At 43.4% G+C, this 21,980-nt stretch overlaps 1 protein-coding gene across 8 annotated transcripts in view; it reads left to right on the top strand.

The window, feature by feature from the left end:
• Window positions 1–10,502: 10,502 nt before the first annotated feature.
• The window catches only part of CLASP1 (cytoplasmic linker associated protein 1), a gene marked incomplete at its 3' end in the record, with an annotated part of 171,384 nt that continues 159,906 nt past the window's right edge, over window positions 10,503–21,980 (top strand). For all 8 annotated transcript variants that reach the window (XM_082001361.1, XM_082001367.1, XM_082001363.1 and 5 more), the window contains exon 1: window positions 10,503–11,988. In XM_082001361.1, the coding sequence (XP_081857487.1) occupies window positions 11,794–11,988 (195 nt within the window). In that variant the 5' untranslated portion in view covers window positions 10,503–11,793. The remainder of the gene's footprint in view (window positions 11,989–21,980) is intronic.

Genomic DNA, 21,980 nt, shown 5'->3' on the forward strand with positions numbered 1-21,980 from the left:
GGAAATCTCAGCATGCCTCTGGATTGGGCTTGCGGCTGTTAATGCCTCCTTGGATGGCGGTTGTAATTGGAGCTTCCTCCTGGATTCTGACAGTGCACCTTCGAACACTGCTTGCCAGTGTGTTAAAAAAAATGCTGGCATGTATATAAAGGTGTCTTATTTGCGTGAATAAAATAGACTGATTTTGTCTATTAATTTGTTCAGACTGTGACTTTAGTCAATTGTAATCAATTTGAATATGAGGAAAGGGGTTCGCTTCCTTCCTTGATGAGGTGTTGATGTTTGTGGCAGTCCTGTGCTGAACAGCCTTAGCTTTACCCTGCTGTTTAATGCTGTACACTTCATGTTGCTTTTTGCTCAGTTTCTTCATTTTCATGAACCTAGGCAGGGTTGAAGTTTGCATTGCAAGTTTTTGTAGAGCTTATTCAGTGTTTTGGATACTCTCTATTGGACCAGTTTGTTATCGGTCCTCAAAGATATCTGAAAGCCTGATGTGAGCTAGTTAAGGGCTTTGCACAGCAGAGTACTGAAGAGCTAAATGCAGGCCAGTTCCTTTGCATTCTGCACTGCACTGGTGTCTGCTTCTGTTATAAACATGGCAGTTCACTTTCTCATCTCTTTGGGGGCACTAGCACTCTTGCACAAAAAAACTCAAACCACCCAAATGAGTTGTATGGAGTTGTAACTGTTCAAGTTATAGAAGGGCAACAAATAGGCGTTGTGGTCTGAGACGCTGCAGGTGCTCTCCAAGAGACTTCATCTCAATACATGGTTACTGTTAGAGTTTATCTGGTTTCCTGTTCTGTCACTTAATCAAATCTGTGCATATTTGGCTCCGCAAGGAGGGAGATGTCCATTCTGCGTCTAGAAACAGTATGCCAGGTAGGAGCAGCAAAATAAATTGTTAGAAAAGCGTCATCATCAATAGTTTATTGGAAGTGAGTGGGCAGATGTAAAAATCTTTGTTTCCCCTGCCAGCAAAATAATAGACTAATCGGCCTAAGCAGGCCAGTCCTTGGTGCAGCATTTCAGTGTTTCAGGTCTAAACTGGGGCCCTCTTTTTACGCTTTCTTTGTAGATGCTTTAGATGCCAAGATATTTCAGAAAGCCAAACTGAACCAATGGTGATTTGTTGAGGCAAAGATCGGATCAAAATGGAGTCAGATTCTGACCTGTGTTTCAAGGTGTTGCTGAGCAGAAGAGAGGAATTGCAGGTTTGTCTTTCTGCCTGTTACATTGCCAGTGGTTTCTTATCCCAGCAGTCTCTTAACTGCCACTTAAGAGTTCAGCCCAATTCCTGGTATTGCCAAACAAAAATGCTTTCCGCTCCTCGTTGTCCTGTGCTCCCTCTGCCCGCTGTTTTATAAATCTTAAGCGTAGCGGTGGCTTTCTCCAATCCCCTGCTGCCTGTGTTGGGGGATTTCTTCAGCCATCCGCTTATGTATGGTTGCAAATGCCAGGCTGAATAGAATCTGCTTATGCCTGAGCAGAGAGGGTAACCTTCCTGAGAGGGGGAGCTGAACTGCTCCTCGGTGCTGGTTTGGTGCTTTCTGCTGGCCCTTGTCAGCAGTTTAACTCCAGCTGCTGCTGGGAGTTCTGTCCTTGGCCAGCAGTTTGCCATGAGGGCTGGCAACCCTGGAGAATAGGGGTAGGCTAAGATCCCTGTTTTGTCATGGAGACGAGTTTGTGTTCAGAGTCATGGGGGAAGAGATGGACATTAGCTGGGTGGCCTGAAGAGGGACGAAGAAAGCAAACTTTTTCTAAAACTGTTGACTACAAACTGCTGCTGTTGTATCCCATAGCCAGTCTATTATAGGCTCCTACCTGAGTTCCTGCCTTGTTCAGTTTTGGGTGTCTGATTGGTTTTCATAGCAGCAGCATCTTGGCATGACTTGTCACAAGTATGCATGTAAGTCAGTGTCTTAGAGATGGAGGTGCTTTTATTTGTGGCTGTAGTATCTGCTTACCTGCCTGAGCTTCTGTGAATTAACTTAGTTGAGGTGTAGACTGCGTGGAGTGTTTTTTTCCTTTCTTTACTCCCACATCACACACGTTCTGTTAAGATTGTCTAAAATGCACATGTGTGTTTTGAGGAAAATGATGTGGGGTGCAGAGGGAAGAAGGTGCTTGGTTGGACACTCAGTGTCCCTTGAGGGCTTGTACCCAAGGTGTGATCTTGTGTATTAATTTTCCATTCCAATCTGTCATTTTACTACTAGCACTTGTCTCTCAAGTATTTGCTTCCAGGGTAGTTCTGGCTTGGACTTGCACACAAAAACATACCTATTTCTTCTGTGTCAATAACCAGTTATACATCTGTAGCGATAACAAGGTCCTGGAGAATTTGTTGAGTATAGAATTTATATCAAACCCACTGATGTCTTTAAAACTAGATTATCCTGACCTTGTACCAGCATGTGGTGGTATGGCTTTTTTCTTTCCCCGAGGTGTTACCTTGCTGTCAGTTCCCACTGCCACTGGAGACTTGCTTTGCAGCAGCTCTGGGAAAGGCACTGAATTTCTACTGTGTTCCTGCCTGTAAAATAGGAGATTCTTGGTATTCTCCCACCTTTTTCCTCAACTGATGTACATTAAGAGATGCTTTCCATCTTCAGGATTGGCTAAATTAGTGATCTTAGCCTAAGGGACTTCTCTATTTGTATTGCAATAGATGATTACAAGATTCAGATGTGTGCTGTGAAGCTACTTGTCCTGCTAGTAATCTGGCAAGTGATAGGCCACCATCCTCTAATACTCAGCAGTGTTCTACTTCCATACCTTGCTGTTGTGGTTTAACCTGGCAGGCAGCTAAACACACAGCTTTTGGTGTACTCCCCTCTCACCTGTGGGATGGGGAAGAGAATCAGGGAGAAGAAAAATTAAAATTTGTGGGTTGAGGTAAAAACAGTTTAATAGGACAGAAAAGGAAGGGGAAATGATGATGATGATGAAAGAATAAACAAAATAAGTGATGCACAATGCAATTGCTCACTGCTCACCAACGGATGCCCAGCTGGTTCCTGAGCAGCAGCCCCATGCCAGCTTTCCCCTAGTTTATATACTGAGCATGATGTCATATAGTATGCAATATCCCCTTGGCCAGTTGGGGTCAGCTGTCCCAGCTGTGTCCCCGCCTGACTTCTTGTGCCCCCCAGCATCCTCGCTGGCAGTGTAGTATGGGAAGCTGAAAAGTCCTTGACTTTGTGTAAATGTTGCTTAGCAACAACTAAACCATCAGTGTGTTATCAACATTATTCTTATCCTAAGTCCAAAACCCAACACTGTATCAGCCAAAACCAGGACACTTGCTAAGAATTTTACCCATGTGAGGCTACGGGTGAAAGTCTCTTCTTTTCCTTTTTTCCCATGTTTTTCCAGATGATCTGATATTGCTGCTGGATTGAGGAGGAGAGTGTTAGGATGTGACTCTGGAAAGCTTTGTCCCACACTCATAGTTCCAGTAGGAAGGGGGCTGGACACCACTTCCATTCTTCTGTGATGCATTATCACAGCCCCTCAGGGAACTTGTGCACCCGTGGCTTTGACACCTTGCAGAGCAGAGCTGGAAGTCATAGAGGACCAGTGCTCTATGGTTTGCTGGCTGGGGTCCCACAGGTGTCAGAACTGGAGTCTACAGGCTCTAAGGTAAGGTTAGATCTCCAGAATGAGGGAGAGAGAGGATATTTTTGAACATGCAACCCCAAAACTTAGGTATTATTCGCAGGGTAAAGTGTCATGAGGATAGTTCTACCGCTGCTGTGGTCCAGTAGGCTCCTAATAAACTGCTTGTAGTGTGGTATCTTGAAACCATGAACTGAGATGCCTACAAGAGGGAGTCATGCAGAGCAGCTTCTAACCTTACAAGATTTTGATATGCGTGTCAGCACTCAAACTGTTAAAAAGGAAGGAGACCTTGACTCATTCTAGACTTGTCCTTGGTCTCAGACAAAGTTAAAACCAAACTAACTTCAGAGAGGGGTTGCATTAGGAAAACAAAGCATGTTAAAAGTCATTTAATTTTCTACCCCACTCTACTCCTGCTCTGCAAAGTGGTTCCATTAGTGTAGGGTATTGGGGTCATATTGAGGTGACCTGCAAGTTGTCTTCATTTGCTGCAGCTTCATTACTGTGGAGATTTTTTGAAGATTGATGCCTCACTGAAATCGGTAGCTCTGTATGAGGTGTTTGGTTACTGAGGCAGCAGTGTAAACCTTTAGCTGAGGCATAAGAATTCCTGTTATCTGAAGCTTATCTCTCATCTTACTTAAAGTAGGGTAATGCAACTTTCACAGCTAGCATCTGTCCTAGAAGGATTGTGTGGAGGCTAGAAGGCCTTAGTTAGTTTAAGTCCTAGAAGTCTTTCAGTAGTCTTCATTCTAGAAAAATCTGCTTCAGTTTTCCTTGTGGCAGTGAAGTCGTGCCCTGATGTGGATTGGTTACTGTCTGTACTTTAAACATAAACCCCTTAATGGACTCCAAGCAAGTTTGAAGAACAGCAAATATTTAGCGGAGTCTTAGCAAGCCTTCAGCCAGACGTGGTTCTTGTGAGGGTGAACTGCCTGCAACAGCAGGGAATTTTACGAAGGCTTCCTTGGTGTGGCTGGTGCTTTGGGAGGAGGAAGAACCTTCTGTTGAAGATGTAGTAATGCTTCCAGCAACGGAGCTGCATCCACGTGGGCAGTGCTTGGCTTATCAATGAGGCTATACAGGCGAGTATGAGAGGTGCAGTGGCTACTCTGTCTGAAGATAGTTAAATATATAAAATTATATATATATAGGGGGTGTGGAAGGAATCTTTGCATGAAGTGCAGTCAGAGGCACCTAGTCCATTGAGATAAGCACTGGGCTGTCCCGTCAGCTAATTAGAACATGAGTTGTCAGGCTGGAAGTCTAAGATACCATCTTTGGATTAGGGGGAGGCTCAACTACAAGGCAATGCTAATTACTGATTTGAAACAATCACAGTGATTGTGCAATATTCATGGACACTGGAGAAACATTATTGCCTACTTATGGAGACAGGTGAACAAGAGGGAGGGTCTATCTGCCAGTTGCTGGGTGAGTGTCTCCTTGCAAACTGCCTTTGTCTCCAGAAAAACGTTGCTTTCTTCCTCCAAGTAGGACACTTGATGTTTTACTTGCCACCTCATTCCCTCAGAGGGTTTGAACAACTAAGAATACTTTGAGCTTAGAGGCTGTCAGTACTGCTGCTCTGTCCGCTGCTGCTTGCACAGCAAGGGAAGGGTAGGTTTGATGAGTGCTTAGCGAGTGTCATACTTTATGAAGGCCTGATACCAAATCCCCTCTGGGCGCGGGATAGCTGTACTGGTTAAAGCAAAAATAAAAGGGAACGAGTAGATGGAGGGCTGAGAGTTTCCACCCTTCATGCAGAGCTGCAGTTTGACACTGCCTTGCTGATGAGACCTCCATCTAGTCTTTGCAGTATGTGATTTCTAGGTGCTGTTCTGATTGCTCTGAACTTCTTGCCCAAGGGGGCTTGGCTGGCAAACCCAATAGTTAAGTATTTACACTGCCCACCTTCCAGTAGCAGTGAACTACTGCAGGTTTGATGCCTGGTAGCTTTTATACTTGAAAAATTGCTGCATTTGGTTAGGGTGGAGATCTCCTGAAGGAGGAGAGGAGTTCTTTGTTGTGGAAAGTCAAGGTTCAAGGAAATGTCTGTCTAATGTACCTTGAGCTAATTTTAAACTGAAGTTTGCATGCAGGTTGGTCCTGAGACCTGTGAAGGAGACTTGTTGGTAGAACTGTGTTGCTGTGTTATTTCTACAGCTGCTGGGCTGCAGCTAACCATGTACAAAAAAAACAGCCACCAAAGGAGTGTTGACATATTCACAAGTTGTTTACAAGTTAAGCTCACTGGCTGGAAGTAGGTACAGAGGATACCTTCAGGAAGGTGACTGGAAAGGCCTGGTTATTGAGTGGTGCTGGCTATTCCTTAGTGGTTATGAGTGGCAGCAATATTTTTGTCTCTCTGCAAGCTTGTGTCTTGTGTCTTAGCTGTGTTAGAGCAGCTGACTGGGGAGGTTGTGGACTACACTGGTTTGTTGGCAAATGAAGAGGATGGTGAAATATGAAAAAGATAACTCAACCTGATGACTGGAGCAGAAGAGAATGGGCATAATTTTTTAAGTCAAATAGCTATGTTGGAAGAGCTCCCAAGTATAGGCAAGCCCCCAGAAGAGTAGTTTTACATTCTTTACATGTTTCAGGTTTCCTTCCTCATTGCAAGAGGAAGAAGATTTAAAATTTCCTGTAAGTTATCCTAAGATAAAATCTTACTTGAGAATTGCAAGTAATACCGTTTCACCTAGGAGAATCCCACTGACCACAGACTAAGCACTGAAAAAAGTTCATTGGCTTATGTACCTAGTTTAATGTTGCCACAGCATCTTAGGTAACAAGTATTCCCTTATTACTATTTGGGTTGATGACTTCTACATGCTGAGCCAGTTGCTTTGCTGTGAATTGTACCAGCTTTTATGGTGTTCTGGTGGTAGTATCTAGGCTGGGTAACTTTTGGGTTGTTCAGTCTTTGTCAGCTTTCTCCCTTAAATTCATCATTTTGAGCTCCAACCTGACATTAAACTTCAACCTCTCTAGCGGCTTTCTGCTAGATAACTCTTGATGGAAAATTTAGGTGTTACTGGCAGAAGCTTTAACTAAGCACATCATTTTGGCTTATTAGTGAAAGAGGGAACTTTATTTTTGCAGTGAGAGAGTTGGGGTGGTGGGAAGAATTTTTTTTTTTCCTCTTGGGTTATCTTGTCTACATGTTGTCATTATGTCAGATGTAGCCTAGCCTGTCTCCCCGAGTGCAAACTGCAACCCCAGGAGGAGGACTGGAGAAAACCCTTGCTTTGGAGCCTATATCCACAACCCTTCTCAAAACTTGGAGGAGCTCCAAACACAGTACCTGTGCCACTGAGTTGTTAGTTTTGACTTCTGCATGACTCTTATTTCTGTGGGAAGAGGTTGTCCTCAAAATCCCAGTCCTAAATTGTTTGTATCTTATAACATTGTGTATTGGGTTGGCATGGCAAGGTTTTGGTAGTGGGGGGGGTTGCAGGGGTGGCTTCTGTGAGAAGCTGCTGGAAGCTTCCCCTGTGTCCAATAGAGTCAATGTCAGCTGGCTCCAAGATGGACCCACCGATTTGGCCAAGGTAGAGTCCATCAGTGACAGTGGTAGCGCCTCTGGGATAACATAGTTAAGAAGTGGGGTGGGGGGGAGGGTGCACAGCATTTGCAGCCAGAGAGAGGAGTGAGAGTATGAGAGAAACAACTCTGCAGGCACCAAGGTCAGTGAAGAAGGAGGGGGAGGAGGAATTCCAGGTGCTGGAGCAGAGATTCTCCTGCAGCCTGTGGTGAAGACTATGGTGAGGCAGCTGTGTCCCTGTAGCCCATGGAGGGTGCCCATGCTGGAGCAGGTGGATGCCCAAAGGAGGCTGTGACCCCGTGCGAGGCCCATGCTGGTGCAGGCTCCTGGCAGGACCTGCGGACCTGTGGAGAGAGGAGCCCAGGCTGCAGCAGGTTTGCTGGCAGGACTTGTCACCCTGTGGGGGATGGGGATCCACGCTGGAGCAGTCTGTTCCTGAAGTTCTGCACCCTGTGGCAGGGACCTGTGTTGGAGCAGTTTGTGAAGAACTGCAGCCTGTGCGAAGGACTCATGTTGGAGTTGTTCATGGAGGATTGCCTCTCATGGGAGGGACCCCATGCTGGAGCAGGGAAGAGTGTGAGTCCTCCCCCTGAGGAGGAAGGAGCAGCAGAAACAATGTGTGATGAACTGACCACAACCCCCATTCCCTGTCCCCCTCTGCTGCTTGAGGAGAAAGGAGGTAGAAAATCAGGAGTATAAGTTGAGCCTAAGAAGAAGCAGGGGTAAGGGGAAGGTGTGTTAAGATTTGGTTTTAATTTTTACTATCCTATTCCAATTGTGATTGGCAATAAATTAATTTTAATTTCCTCAAGTCAAGTCTGTTTTGTCTGTGATGGTAATTTCTGAATGATCTCTCCCTATCCTTATCTTGACCCACAAGCTTCTTGTTATATTTTCTCTCCCCTGTCTGGCTGAGAAGGGGTGTGATAGAGCGGCTTTGGTGGGCATGTGGTGTGTAGCCAAGGTCAACCCACCACACATTGGCTACCCGAAACCCATGGCATTTAAATTCTGCAGGAACAGAAGAGGACTGCTGGGACTGAGACACTGGCTTTGTGTTTCCCAAAGCTTGTGATGTGGGGAGCATCTGCCCAGTTGATTTCAAACTTGATGGGATATAGCAGCCGTATGCTTTGTTGCTTGGGAGGTTCATTTTTTGTCAGCTTGGGGTCTTGGTTTTCTTGGGTGGTATTTTTTCCACTTCCTCATGTGAGGAAGAGGGGGAGTCAACAGACTTCCTAACATCTGTGGAAAAGCTTTTTTCTTTTATTAAAAAAAGTGCAACTTAAACATTTGTTGGCTAGTAGATGCAAGCCAGCTTGAGCCTTTCCTCTTGGATTACTGCTCCTATGTTCCCCAGGATTCAAAGGTATTTCTGTCTCTTCTCCACTGTATGCATTTGATGGTAGTGCTACAATGTATAGTGGATCTTTAGACTGCATTCCTTAAAATTATGACACACATCTGTTTTTCTGTAGTGCAACATAATTTTTATTCTATGCCTTCCTTCACATACTTAAAAAATGAGGAACTTTGAGAGAAATTTGTTTATATTAGTTTGCTTAAAAGATTGTCTCTGTGCTTGTGGGCAGAGACTTAAATGAAAACGACAGACATAGAAGAAAGACTTGAAACTTTGAATGTTCCTTTCTCATGGTAGTATGGCCAGCTAATGGTTTATTGGATGTGTTGGGACTTGTCTATGTGTGAAGTTAGTTAAAAAAAAAAAGCTATTCTGTGGTAACTAACAGTCATTCACATCCTCCTGTAATCTGAATTTTCAAGTTTAAGCAAGTTTCACATTTCCATTGTAAAAGCAATTAGGTGACTTTATTCACCATATTCTATCCAGTTTAACAGAAGAGTCCCCTTTTGAACATGTGTGCAGCTTCTGGAGTCCAGGAGCAAAATACACAGGTAACTTGAAAGGTTTCAGCTAGAACATGGTAGCTGCACCTTCTCAAGTAGCTCTCTGCTAGTGAGGTATCCAGTGAAATGCTGCCCTACTCTGAAAGCCCTTCTGTTATGTGCTTAGACACTCCTGTGTGCAATACTGCCTCGCATAACTGGAGAGCCTGCTTCAAGGAGCAAGACTAGCCCATGCTAGAGGGCAGGGCAGGGGCCACTATTCAAGGGTACAGACAGGGAGACTTGGAGGTTCTGCTGTGCTTTTATGATCGCTTGAAGTGTCCCTGTTTTGCCTGTGCTGCTGTGAGTAGCTGGAGCCATGTTGTGAAACGTTTTGATTGAGAATGGAAAAGCTCAGAGCACTGCTTTCAGAGTTGGTGTTAAAACAGAAACAAGTAAGAAACTGTAGCTTCAGCACTAAGAAGAGGCATGGATTTCCCCTAGTTTGGAACCAATGCCTCTCTTTTAGAAAGACAAAAGACATTGCTCTAAGATTATTGATTGAGGGTTGGGGGTGTTGGCATTTTTAGAATTTGAAGTCAAATCACTTTTGAAGTGACTTGAAGCAAACTGGTGATAGTTTGGTATGTTCTTTAGACAGGTCAGACTGGAGTAGCGGTCACAAGCTGTCATGGCACTAATTTAAAGCCCTAGGTGCTGTGTGTGCAGTTGCAGCTAATGCTTTCTTGCTGCTCTGGAGGGTGAGATTTTGCTGGTGAGGAGGGAGGTTAGTCTGCAGGCACACACAATCCCTTCTGGCTGGTGGTAGGATTTGCCAGGCAGTTGGCTGAGGTGAGTCCCCGGATGTACAGAACCAGTTCTGATCGCTGTCAGCCCATGGGGATTTGAACTGGCTGCCTGGAACAGAGGGACCTGCTCTCTGGTGACTGCTCCTGCCTGATGAATAAGCAGGACAGCCAGTGTGGGCAGCTGGGACATGTCTGGCAGCACCTTGGGGGTTAGGGAAGCTCAAGACCACAAGGTGCTGTCTTTAGATGCTGTGTTTGGTATTGGTACGATGTGGCAGTTTGTAAGCCTGGCCAAGGAGGATGGAGGTGAGATAGTGAACTGAACTAGTCTGCTGTGTGAGGCGTGCTTTTGTTTCCAGGCTAGGGTTCTTCTGTGCATCCCATCTCTGTCAGATCCACTTTGTTTTGTTAAGACTTTTGTGAAGGCCTTATTTGCTCAAACAGAAGGTATTTAGATTTGCTGCCCTAGTGCTTCTAATTAGTGAACTGTTGCCTCCAGCTTTCTTCCAGTTGTTTATCAAACCAGGTGTCTGCTCCACAGCCTCTTTCCTTGCTCTGAGCTTGACCTGCTTTCCTTATGCTGGTGGAAAAAGTAGGGCAGATTTCTAGCTTTAGATACTATTAAACAGGAAACAAAGAAACTGAATTTTATCACCCTCTCCTAAAAGAGCTAACCTGTGACGAGGGAGTGCTTCAGGAAGTGGTGTGGTGATGCTGGGAGCCTTGGTCTGTGGGAGGGTGGAGGACAGGCTGAGTGTCTGTTCCCTGGCTGCCTGGAGGGATTTGTTTGGCTGCAGATGGAGGGACAAAAAACCTGCATCTGGGTCACTAATGGATTCCTTGGTCAGGAGGGTTTCTAGGATTGAGGAACATAACCAAACTCCAGGCACACAGCCTTTTTTGGGTTTCTAGGATTGAGGAACATAACCAAACCCCAGGCACACAGCCTTTTTTTTTTTTTTTAAAACACATAAGCCAAAAGCTTACTTCACAGATGATGCTGTGCCTCTGGCAGCAAAGTTTGGCCTGGCCTTTCTTGTGTATGGCCTTTGTTCTCAGGACACCACATGCACTGTCGGCTGAACGGCATTTACACTATTACTGCACTAGGCCAGTGCTGTTTCCTGGGCATGTGTAGTTGGGATGTAACAGGAATCAGCCCGGAAACAGCTTGAGCACCTAGGTTTTGAAAACTGTTTGTTTGACATTCCTGGAGCCCACTGTTTTAGTGCTGTGTCTTGCTGACCAGCTGATGGCATTGATTGCAGAAGGCCAACAGTCAAAACAGGATCCAGACCTCTTCCTACTTTCACTTCTTAAAGCAGATGTGTTTTCCTTGTGACCTGCTTAAGGATTTTGTCTCTACCTTTGTGGGTGGATGATGATAGTGGTAGTTGCAATAATATTGATTACTAATTAAGTCTTACTTAAGCCCCGGATTTACTGTCTGTCACTAAAACTTCTAGGGAACTGCTAGGTAACTGCTGTTGTAAAGAATAACTGAAGGTTTTTGTCCTGACCTACCTTGTCTGATTCCTTAAAATAGAACAATGCTTGTATCCAGCTTATCACAGCTTTGCAGCTGTATATGAATAACCTATTTTGTGACATGCTTTTGATTTTTTTTTTTTCCCTCCAGTCGTAATTTAACCTATAATACTGTTCTTTTTCATTTCTTTCAGAATGGACTGCTGAATTGGGAATTATTGCAGACTCAACAGTACAGCACAGCTCGTTGCTTCATCTATTACTAGTTATTTAAATTGGACTTTTAATATCCTGCCAGCTGCTGTTCACACACACATGGTGCATTGTTGCCATTCTCAGAATTGCATCTTTGAAATCCAAACCCTCAGTAACCTTCATCGAACAAAGAGGCAACCTCCTGTGTATGTTTATAGAGGGATTTTTTGGACCTACTGCCCTCTAGCTTTCTTGCTGGTGCTGTATTTCTAAGACACTATGGAGCCCAGTATGGAGTACTGCTTAGCGCAGGTGCTGCAGAAGGATGTTGGGAAGAGACTTCAGGTTGGCCAGGAATTGATAGATTACTTCTCAGATAAACAGAAGTCAGCTGATCTTGAACATGATCAGACTATGCTGGATAAAATGGTTGATGGACTGGCCACTTCTTGGGTAAATTCCAGCAATTATAAGGTAAGACTTGTCAGATGGAATGTGATTACAGTCAGAAGTTTCAATGTCAAGTGCTACTTGATTTAAGTGAAAGTTGTATAGTAGGCTTTCTAATATACTGTTCTGTAAGCTGATAATTATGCTGAATCAACAATTCTTGACCCATTTCTTGTAGTTGATAGCTGATACAATATTGAGGACTCAAGGCAGTAAGAATTCACTAAATGGAGTTTTAATAAATGGATTTACGTTTGGTGTTCATATGTTGTGATATCCTGGTTTCTTTGTGTATCTTGTTAGCTGGTGGCACGCTTTGATCATCCCAGTAGTTAGCAATGCTGATTTCCTGCCATATTAAAAAAGTTTATGAAACTGCAAGAAACATATATAAACAGCAGTATTTTTCACTGTCATTAAATCTTGCTAGACTTTTTTTCCTATTTTCTGTGGGCAACTTAAGTACAATTGATCTACGGCACGTAGCGCAGGAAAGGTTCTGTGTATACGTGTATGTTCTGTTGAATTTGACAGCATGGCAGCGAGTTGGTAGGATATGGAACTCCACTGCCTTGTTGTCCTTGTCATGTTGCTTCCTCTCCCTCCAGGTCTTAGTGAGGAAATCCTACCACTCTGATGTACTGTGGGAGTGGGGAGGAGGTTCTCAGCTGTAGCTTGGAAAACTCCTGTCCTGGTCCTTTCACAAGGCACTCTGACAAGTCTAATAGGGTACTTAAGCTGTTCTATGGGATGTAATAGGAGACTTTGTTCCTTTCTAATAAATCCAGAAAAATCTGAGAGTTAAAGTTCCTACAGAGCTGAGCCAGAATATAATTAACTGAGTTGTACTAGATTTCTTTCTTGTAGAAGTGAAGGAGAGACTAGCCATATGGATTGCAAGTGCTCTGGAGCTCAATATCCTCAGATTTATTTTTAACAGAAGTTTTGATTTGGTTGTGAGATTGAAGTGTTTTGGTCAATGTGTTCTGCACAGCTGCATTTTTTCTCTTCATTTTTGTCAACAAGCAGCTGTGGTAGAAGCTGTTTGGCATGTAGGAACAGGAAAAAAAACCCCACCTAACAAACACCAAAGCCAGTACAGTCTCAATAGAAGATCCATTCTGGCAGAGCACGTGAAGAAGTCTTAGTTTGCTGTCATGAGCAAGTGGTGTACATGTAGTTTTGAGAGCATTGCGTGGTCTTACTCCCTGTGTTCTTGCTAACCAGCTTTCTCTTACAGACTTCCATGATTCTCAGTGGAAAAGTAACCCAAGCACAGTAACCTTGAAATTTTTATGAAATATTCTGTTTGCATGGATTTTATGAAGCGATGTGGATCGCAGAGCTATGCAGTACTTTGCAATTCCAATATCACACTTAGTTTGCAGAATTTCTTTTAGGATAACTTGTTCTCTCCTCCACCCCTTTTCCCAGTCTGTTGTTGGTTGAATGGCACACTTACAGATGTTCACTGTGGTATTCATTCTCCAGTACCAAACTGGTTGGCACTTCTGTACTGCAGTAAGTCTCTTCCAGAACTCATGCTGCTGAACTGGCTGTTCATTAATGTGTGTGTTCTATAGATAGCATTTGCAGTGTTTAATAAGTTCTAGTAAGCATAACAGACATGTCTCGGATGTCTGGAGGGTGTTTTTTCAGTGAATGAGTATAATAGAGGATGTGAAAGCTGTGAGTGGGGCAAGCTGGCTACCTGGAGGCTAGTGACGTGGGATGGTCTGCTTCTGTATTCAACCAAGGCTTAGTGCGTTATCATATGCCAATCTCTTTCTCTTCTCCTTTTAGTGCCTGCATCTGCATTATTGTTTCCATTCTTCTTGACTGCTTGTGGGGTGGGGGTTTGGAAGCTTGGCTCTGTCTGGTGTGAGGGAGAACAGGGTAGCTGGTGCCATCTGATCCAGTTCATGGATTAGTTTAACACCCCTGAGAGTGAAAGGCTGAGCATCGCTGCCCCACAATAGCCGTCTGGAGAGCTAAACTGCAGTTTTTTGGTCACTGTTGAAAAGCTATTATATTTGCAGTCTGTTTCTCTGCTCACCTCACTCCCTTCATTTGAAAAAATATCAGCTTAAACCAAAGATTGAGATCATCTGCATGAGCTGAGATTTCCTAGTGTTTCAATGATAAAGTGCGTGCTTTCAGACTTAGACTGGGTTTGGATAGCAGACCTGTTACCTTGGGAGAGCATCCAGTTGATTCATGGTTCCTGCTCTTGGTCCTGCTCTCATATAAGGACTCTTATATGCTTACATGTTATGCTTGTCTTACGTGCTTATATGTTATCAGTGAACCAAAGAGAAGTGACATCTCTGAGACAGTTCAGTTCTGATTAAAAGGAGCCTCGATTGATGGTGAAACTACTATGCCTTTACAGGGTGGGCTCAAGCTACCTCCCTCATTGACATACAAGTTTGAGCTATGTAAGTCATGACCATCATTGACATTTTTAGGCTTTGGTGGCTTTTGTACGTTGTTTCTATTTTAACCTGACACTATTTTGTGAAGTCCTTGACCTCAGCACTGGAACTGGAGACAATACAATTTTATTTCAAGTGATGCAGCAAAAAAGCAATCATAGAGGGGTCAGAGATGCTTCTCTTTGGTGCTGTCCGAGTCTGTAAAAGACTCATGTGAAACAGTGAGACCTAACACATTTCTGATAGCACTCAGCACCTCTTCTAAAAAATGCCCTTGTGACCTGGTCACTGATCCCTACTTCATAACAGGCAGCTGCCGTATGTGCAGAAGGCACCAGCTACTTTGGGATGCTTTTTGAGTCAAGGAAGCATGAGGGTTGTTACATGAAGTAAGGCACTGAGGTCCAGTGGAAGCCCATTTGTGTATCTCTGCTTGCCTGGAGTGTGCTTGAACTGCACCCAACAGGCATTGCCTCGCCTGCATTTTCCCAGCAGTACTTACAGGTAGGTGAAAGACAGAAGAATGCTGCAGGGTGCAAAGATTTCTCTTTGGGAGCTCTTACTCTTCTCTGGAACTCAGTTACTTAGAGCAGTCCAGCCTATGTTTGCATGGGCACTGGGAGTTGTGGGGCATATTAGCAAGGTTGGGGTGGAGAAGGTATTGCAGGATGCTGCAGACCAAAGAGGGATCCTGCCTCCACTCCCTTCCTTCACGTGCTTTTTTTGCTTTATCTATGCTGTTTCAGGATGGTGGTTCTGCTGGACTCCATTTCTTCCCCTGCTAAGCAAAGGAGTTATTTTGCAGAGCTTTGAAACCCTGAACAATAACTAAGGCCAGCACTCAGCTGTCTGCCTTGAGACATGCAGCAAAATAACATAGCAGTGTCAGGGGCTTCAGCATGTCTTCTCAGCTTCACAATCTTGTAGCAAGGGGAGGGAACTCAAATCATCAGTAATTCCTAGGTGAACAATCTCACTTTGAGCTGCTTGTGGTAGTATTTAGTACTAAAAATACTGCTAAGTATGCAGGGTCTCTGACTGTGGCTGATGTGCCTTTCTCAGTATCCAGACTATGATTTACCAGTGATGTTTTATTTTGAGGTGTAGCATAAAGGAATATGTCCAGGATCTTAAAGTGCTTTTCTACCAGCCTGGTATTCCTAGAGGTGAACTGAGGGTGTTTAGCAGTGACCTTCCCTTGCCACCTTCTCCACAACAGGAGAGAATTGTACTGTCACCTCCATCTAGCAGTGATGAGGGGATGAGGTCTCTTACACCTTTCTCTTTACAGTGATGAGTGGTCTGTGCTGTTGGAGTTGAGGTTTACACTGGAAGTAGCCCTTGGTATTGCTGGTTTGTTTTTGAAAAGCAACACCCAAGAGAGCTCAGCTTAGAGATTTGGTGATGACAGAGCCTTCAAGTAGATCAGGGTCCACCAAATTGAGAAGTTTTACTCAATGTTTTCTCATGTGGCAGAGTGGTAGGAGAGGCTAGTTTGAAGTAAAACTGGGTGAAGGTTTGCAGTAAGGAACTGGATGAAACTTTTTGTTTTTTTCCTGCACTTTGGCAGGTAGTGATTTTTTTGACACTCCACTACTCATGCTGCACAGGCTACGCTTTCCAAGGGGAGTATCTCACCCTTGCATGGATGGTCACTTTGCCCCAGTGCAGCTTGACATGTGGGAGGCTCTGTGCCCTCAGGAGCTCACAGGACTGGGCTTTGCCTGTGAAAGGGGAGTTAGGAGCTAATGTGGTTAACAGACCCCGGTGGCTGAGAACGCTTCCAGTTGCAAAGGGCTCCTGACTGAACAAGCAATGCTGTGCTGGTAGGCCCAGTCTGTCAGGGTGAGAGCTGTGCAGGGCTGTGTCCTGAGGTTCATTTATGTTCATGTGTGCAGGACTTCAGATTTGATTTGTTTAGCTCGTAGTTGGTTTTGTTACTTACAGAGACATCACACACTTTAAAGTACATGGTGAGATGTTACAGAGAAATTATTTTATGTAGTGAAATATTGCAGGGAAATAATTTCCTGTGACAAAACTCCTAATAGTGTTAGAGAAAGCAGCCCTCCATTCTGATCTGTGTCTGAATATCAAGCATTGCAAGAGCATGCTTCACTAGGCTGAAGAGAAATAAAACTTACGTACATAAATTAGCTGGCTTTCTTAAACTGTGTATTGAATAATTTTTTTGGCTTCGCTAATTGAGGGGTAGAACAGATGGTGCAGGCTTAGTTTAAAGTGGCATCCATTAGAGTTACTTAAGCTGATGAATGGTTGTTCACTACAAGTATACATTTGTTCTCTAAACCATGTTTACTTTGGTTGAGATTTGGTGGAAGAAATCCTGATTGAAGAGATAATTATCATGCATCGTTATGGGTTTATATGATAATTTGGTAAGTGTGTTTTGTTGAGTATTTAATGCACAGGGGGAAAAAAGACTTCACCATCTGGGGAAGGAAAAAAAGAGACTTGTAAAGGGTTTCCAAGCAGCTGCTGTTAGCTGGTGAATTTTGTGATGCTGGGGGTACATGAGGATCAGTAATATATACATTCATTTAGCAGTTTCATCCCAGAAAACCTGTTTACTATGAAGGTATAATTGCTAATTTAATTCATTTTTATTAGTTTTGCCTAAAAGATATGAGAAATGAACTATGGAGGAAGAGTGATGTTGAGATCTGGACTTGTGAGTAGAGCCTATTCCTTGCAATAAGCCCATATTGCTATATTGGTAAAACTGCTTCTGACAACTCCTCTTGTGGGAGAGGAGCTATCTTAGGAAGGGCTAAAGACTCATTGGGCTTGAACTGCATTTGCAGAGTGTCCCCAGTGCTTGATTTTTTTAGGCTGCTGTGCTTGCATGCTCCTAATAGGTGGGTTTTCCTGCCTTAAACTTAATGAGAGAGCAGAGTTTTGGCTCTGGGATATCCAGTTTCCTGTAGGCATTGATGTTAATTCCCAGTCCAGCTGATCAGTTGTTTTTCCTCTGTCTCCGGTAGCTGTGCCTGTCTTTCTAACACTTACTGCTCTGTGTGGTAACTTGATTGGATTCTGGTGCAGCTCTTGCCTATTTGGTATCGGCAGTATGGGGAGTGCCATAGAGGGTGCAATTCAGAATAAGAGCCTTGTAGCAGCTGGGCTAGAGCAAATTTAATACTAGCTTCAGTCCTTCATATTCAGGACAGTAAAAAAATTAACTGCTGTAGCAAGTCAGCATTTAGAGTTTTCCTGTGGCTGTTTCTTAACACTTAAAAGGTAATAATGACTGGTTGTAGCAGAAAAGGTTGTCCTTTTCCAGCTGGGGTGGGAAGAACTGTAGTGGAGTAGTAATACTTTCTGGTTGTTTTATATACAATGTGGATGTGCTACTGGTTGCATACAACAAACAAAAATTTGTCATCCTGAGTGTACCAGCCAACAGTATCTTTCAGTTGTTTACCAAGGTATTGTGAAATCAAATATAAATAGTGAGAACCTACAGGATCCCAAGGGAATGTGAAGACTGGAGACCTAATGTTGAAATAAATAGGACAGAAGTTTGTTTCTGTAGTGGCTCATGCAAGGTCTGTCTAACTTGGTATCCAGTCTCTCAGTGGTAGGTAGTGGATGGTGGGAGATAAGCAGAAAAATGGGATACAAAGTAAATGTCTCTTTTGCATATCCTGCTGGCTTGTAGAGATTTTAGCCCCTGATTTTGCTTTCTGACCAAACGTACATTACATTTCCACAGGATTTTGGTGCTGGGACTGGCTTAGGGCAAGAGTGTTTATGGATTATTTTTTTTTTTGAGCAGTTTTCTCTTGGGTGCTTGGTAGTGTGGCCACCTCTGCACTGGCAAGGCCAAAGAGGCTCTTGTCTGGGACTGAGAGTCTGGCCAACACACAACAGACTGAACTGTAGTGGTTACTAAATTGAGAGGATAAAGCTATTCCTTTAATGCTGGTGTAGTGTTTCAGTTGCAGTGCTTCAGTGCTTGTCACTAGGGTTTATTCAGAGGTCTAGCACAGTTCGCTAACTCTCAGGAAACCTTGGGTGTATTACTTGACTGCAGGCTGAGGGTCACAGCTGATGCATCAGTGGAAAAGGCAGATTATTGGGGATTTATTTCTGTGGGGATAAGGGCGTACTAATGCTATTGTACAGTGCCTTATTGGGCCCTTCTGTGCCATGTGTTGTACAGTTCTAGTGGCCCGTCCTCAAGGAAAGAATTCAAGCTGAAACAGGTGCAGGGAATGGCTAGTGTGGTGTTTAGGGGATTGGAGAGCCTGCCTAACCAAGAAGGCTAAAAGCTTGGCTTGTTTAGTTTACAGTATGAAGGCTGAGAGGGAATATGACTGCTGTCTATAAATACATCAGAGGGGTGAACATTGGGGAGGGGAAAGAACTATTAGATCTAAAGGGCAAGGTTAGCACAAGAACGAATGGGTATAAACTGACTGTGAGTAAATTCAGGCTGGATGTGAGATGAAAGTTGCTTGTAGCAAGAACATTAGAAAACTCTTGGAGAGGAATAGATAAGGACAAGACATCTATTTGGTTTTAGGATAGATCTTGCGATGATTTTGAATAGTTTATATACAGTATAGAATAACAGGATTATGCATAGTGATAGGGAAAGTTCATTTCAGTCCTTTGTATGGTAGAACAGGTATGATACTATGCCTGAAACTGCTCTAATGCTTTGAATAAACACAAATATTTTAAAGAGTGTACTGGTTTTGGTCCTCAGAAATCCCAAAGTGATTTACAGAAACTGTTTGTGCTGTGCCTGAGGATCATGTGCTTGTTACCTCTGGATTAGAATTAACAGTCGCTCATATGCATGTGCGATCCAGCTCCCCTCGTGTTTAGTAGGTAGCAGGATGAGTAGTGGAGAATCCTCATTTTGCCTGACATGGTGATTCCTGCCTGAGGATCATTGCCTGAACTGGAGGTTAGTTGCAGTGGTGGGTTTACAAGCATCTTGATTTTTTGCTAGTTTCTAAATGGCTTAGTAGAGTTCTGTTGTCCTCTTGATGCTGAAAAAAATATTCATCAGCCTTCACGGTCCCCCCACCAATACCAGTCTTAGCTTCTCAGCTAAAAGTATGCATGCTCTTCCATGCAATCTTTGTGGGATATTCCTTGAAGTCATCTTGAAAGCCATTCTTGTCTCACCCTTTGCACTTCAGCATGAAAAATCACCCACTGACAATCCCACGGGCACTGGTGTCAGTTGTGTCTGCCTTTGTCTAGTTTTAAATTAAGTCATTTTGTAAACAGAGATGTTTTATGAAGGCTCATTTCTGTTGACTTTTTTTGTGTAGATTTTCTGGTGTCTAATGCCAGAAAACCTCATTTTCTTCATGCTGAAGTTTGCCTTTTAGTGGAACCTCTTTTGCTTGATTTACTATATTTGTAAGAGCATAATATCTTTGGGATCTCTTCTCTACCATGTTAGATTGAAGTTTGCTAAAATTGGTTAAAGAGTTCAGAAGTTATGTAGAGCAGGAAGAATATATGAATGATAGATGAACAATTTAACAATCTCTCTTTTAAAAACAAGACTGAAAAACACCTGATATATAGTAATAAAAATACCTTTTTTTTAACCTTCCAGTGTGTTCTTAGGATTAAGTGTACTTAAGCTGGGTTTTGGAGGACCAGCCCACTAGACTAGGCAGTCTGGTGCAGGGATCCTTTTTGTTTCAGATATGCGATTCTGGCTCTGGCAGCCCTCCTTTTGCAGCAGTTGCATTTTGAGACTGAAAGGTAAGATTTCCTGTGCGGTAGTAGGATCAGCTCATAGGATTACAGGGTAATTCAGGTTGCAAGGTCCCTTGGGCTCATCTAGTTCCATCCACCATATCATTCTTTACAGTCAGTCAAGACCTTAAAACTTGTTTGTTTTCTAACAAAATTTAGCATGTGAGTAGTAAGTGTCCCAGTGTCAGAAATGCCTATGTGAATCAACTCCCATACAAATGCTTTTGGGATGCCGGTGGTGACAGCAGAGCAGTTTGGGTTTGTATTAAAGATATGTGAACTGACTCTAAAATGAGCCACCCAAGGTACTAGTGACAATCTAGTTGAGGCTCAGTGCAGCCTGATTTGTCTTGCTGCTTGCCTCACTCATAGCTCCAGGCGTCTGATGGCTGGACTGTGCTGTGTGTTTGTATAAAGCTACTTTGTGTATTTGTATCCTGTATGTCATCTGCTCTGTGGCCATATCATTAAATGCAGGAGGGAAGGTGCAGAACACAGTGGATATGTGTAGTCTCTGTTTTTCTCTAAGTGAACGCTACCTCCCGCAAATTGTTCATTACTTTCTTCCTAGATCAGATCTCTTTTTTTAACTAGACAAAACCTGCTATGTTCCTCATTTGGCATTGCTCTTGTGCCAAATATGAAACTTTAAAACAAAGCATCATTTGAGTATTCAAGAATTAGAGCAAAGAGTCCCAGTTATCAGAGCGTGGAAAGCAGGATAACTTTTTTATAATGTGGCTGGGAGTTTAGCCAGAGGAAAGAATGTGTAGGATTGGGCCCTGCATTAAGTGTGAGAACGAAAATTTTCATGCCTGGTAATGCTTTTTCATCTCCAAAAGTAGCTTTCCGGAGGGAAGCTTGCAGAGACAATGGAAATCAGGTAGTAGAGCCCCATCCTGCTATACCCTTGTGGCTAGCTGTGCTCATAAAGGCAGGACATGCACACAAGTGCGAAGGCTGGCAGTATCTCCTTGGGAATGTGGAAGTATTGCAAGGTTAACTGTGGTGTTACCACCTTGCCAGGGTAAGAGTGTTCGTGCCAGTCAGCTGGTGGTTGAGAACCTGGTAATAGCCAACAGAAAACCTAAAGTTGCTTCTACTCAGTGTATTTTCAAATTACACTGTTTGAGTAATATCTGCATTTACTGTGAATTGTATGTTAGAAAGCAGGTCTTTCTGCTAATTTTCTTAATTCTTTGTGTGTGTTAGAACTGTATTCCATTAAAAGACATCTTTTTGCCTTGTCATGACTCTCCACTTGACTAATATGGAGTGACATACTCACATTGGGTCTAATTGGAAATCTACTGCAAATGGAGACATCACTGCTTATGCAGTAACATGGAAGAAATGTCTGCTTTCAACAGTTTAGGAGGACTTTGTGTCTCGCTATTGGGAGCTTAAATAAAGGGGATGCCACTTGTTCAGTGCTGTTTAAAGCTGAATGTTACAGGCTTTTGCTGATGTACACCCATCACCAAAGTTGTCTGATGGAGCCAGATCTGTTAAGAACCTAGTTTCTGTAATAGCTCTATAAATATAGACAACTCTAGCTTTCGCAATGGAATAAAAAAAGTCTACGTGAGTTTTGGAGGGAGTTCTGTTTGCTCAGAGCTGATGGAGTCAGTCCTGGTGCACCAACTTGAACCATACTCCTCAATGGATGATGTATCTGTGCATGTTCTTATCTGTTTAATTAGACTGCTCTGGACAGAATGATCCTTGGGCAGATGCTGGGGGACACTTGGAGCTTTTTAAATTAAGACCCTGGAGAAGATAGTTGTGTACCTTCTTTAACTCTGAGACATTCAGAAGAGCACTGCAGTG

Source organism: Phaethon aethereus, assembly GCF_964289735.1.
Source record: "Phaethon aethereus genome assembly, chromosome: 6".
Taxonomy (NCBI): domain Eukaryota; kingdom Metazoa; phylum Chordata; class Aves; order Phaethontiformes; family Phaethontidae; genus Phaethon; species Phaethon aethereus.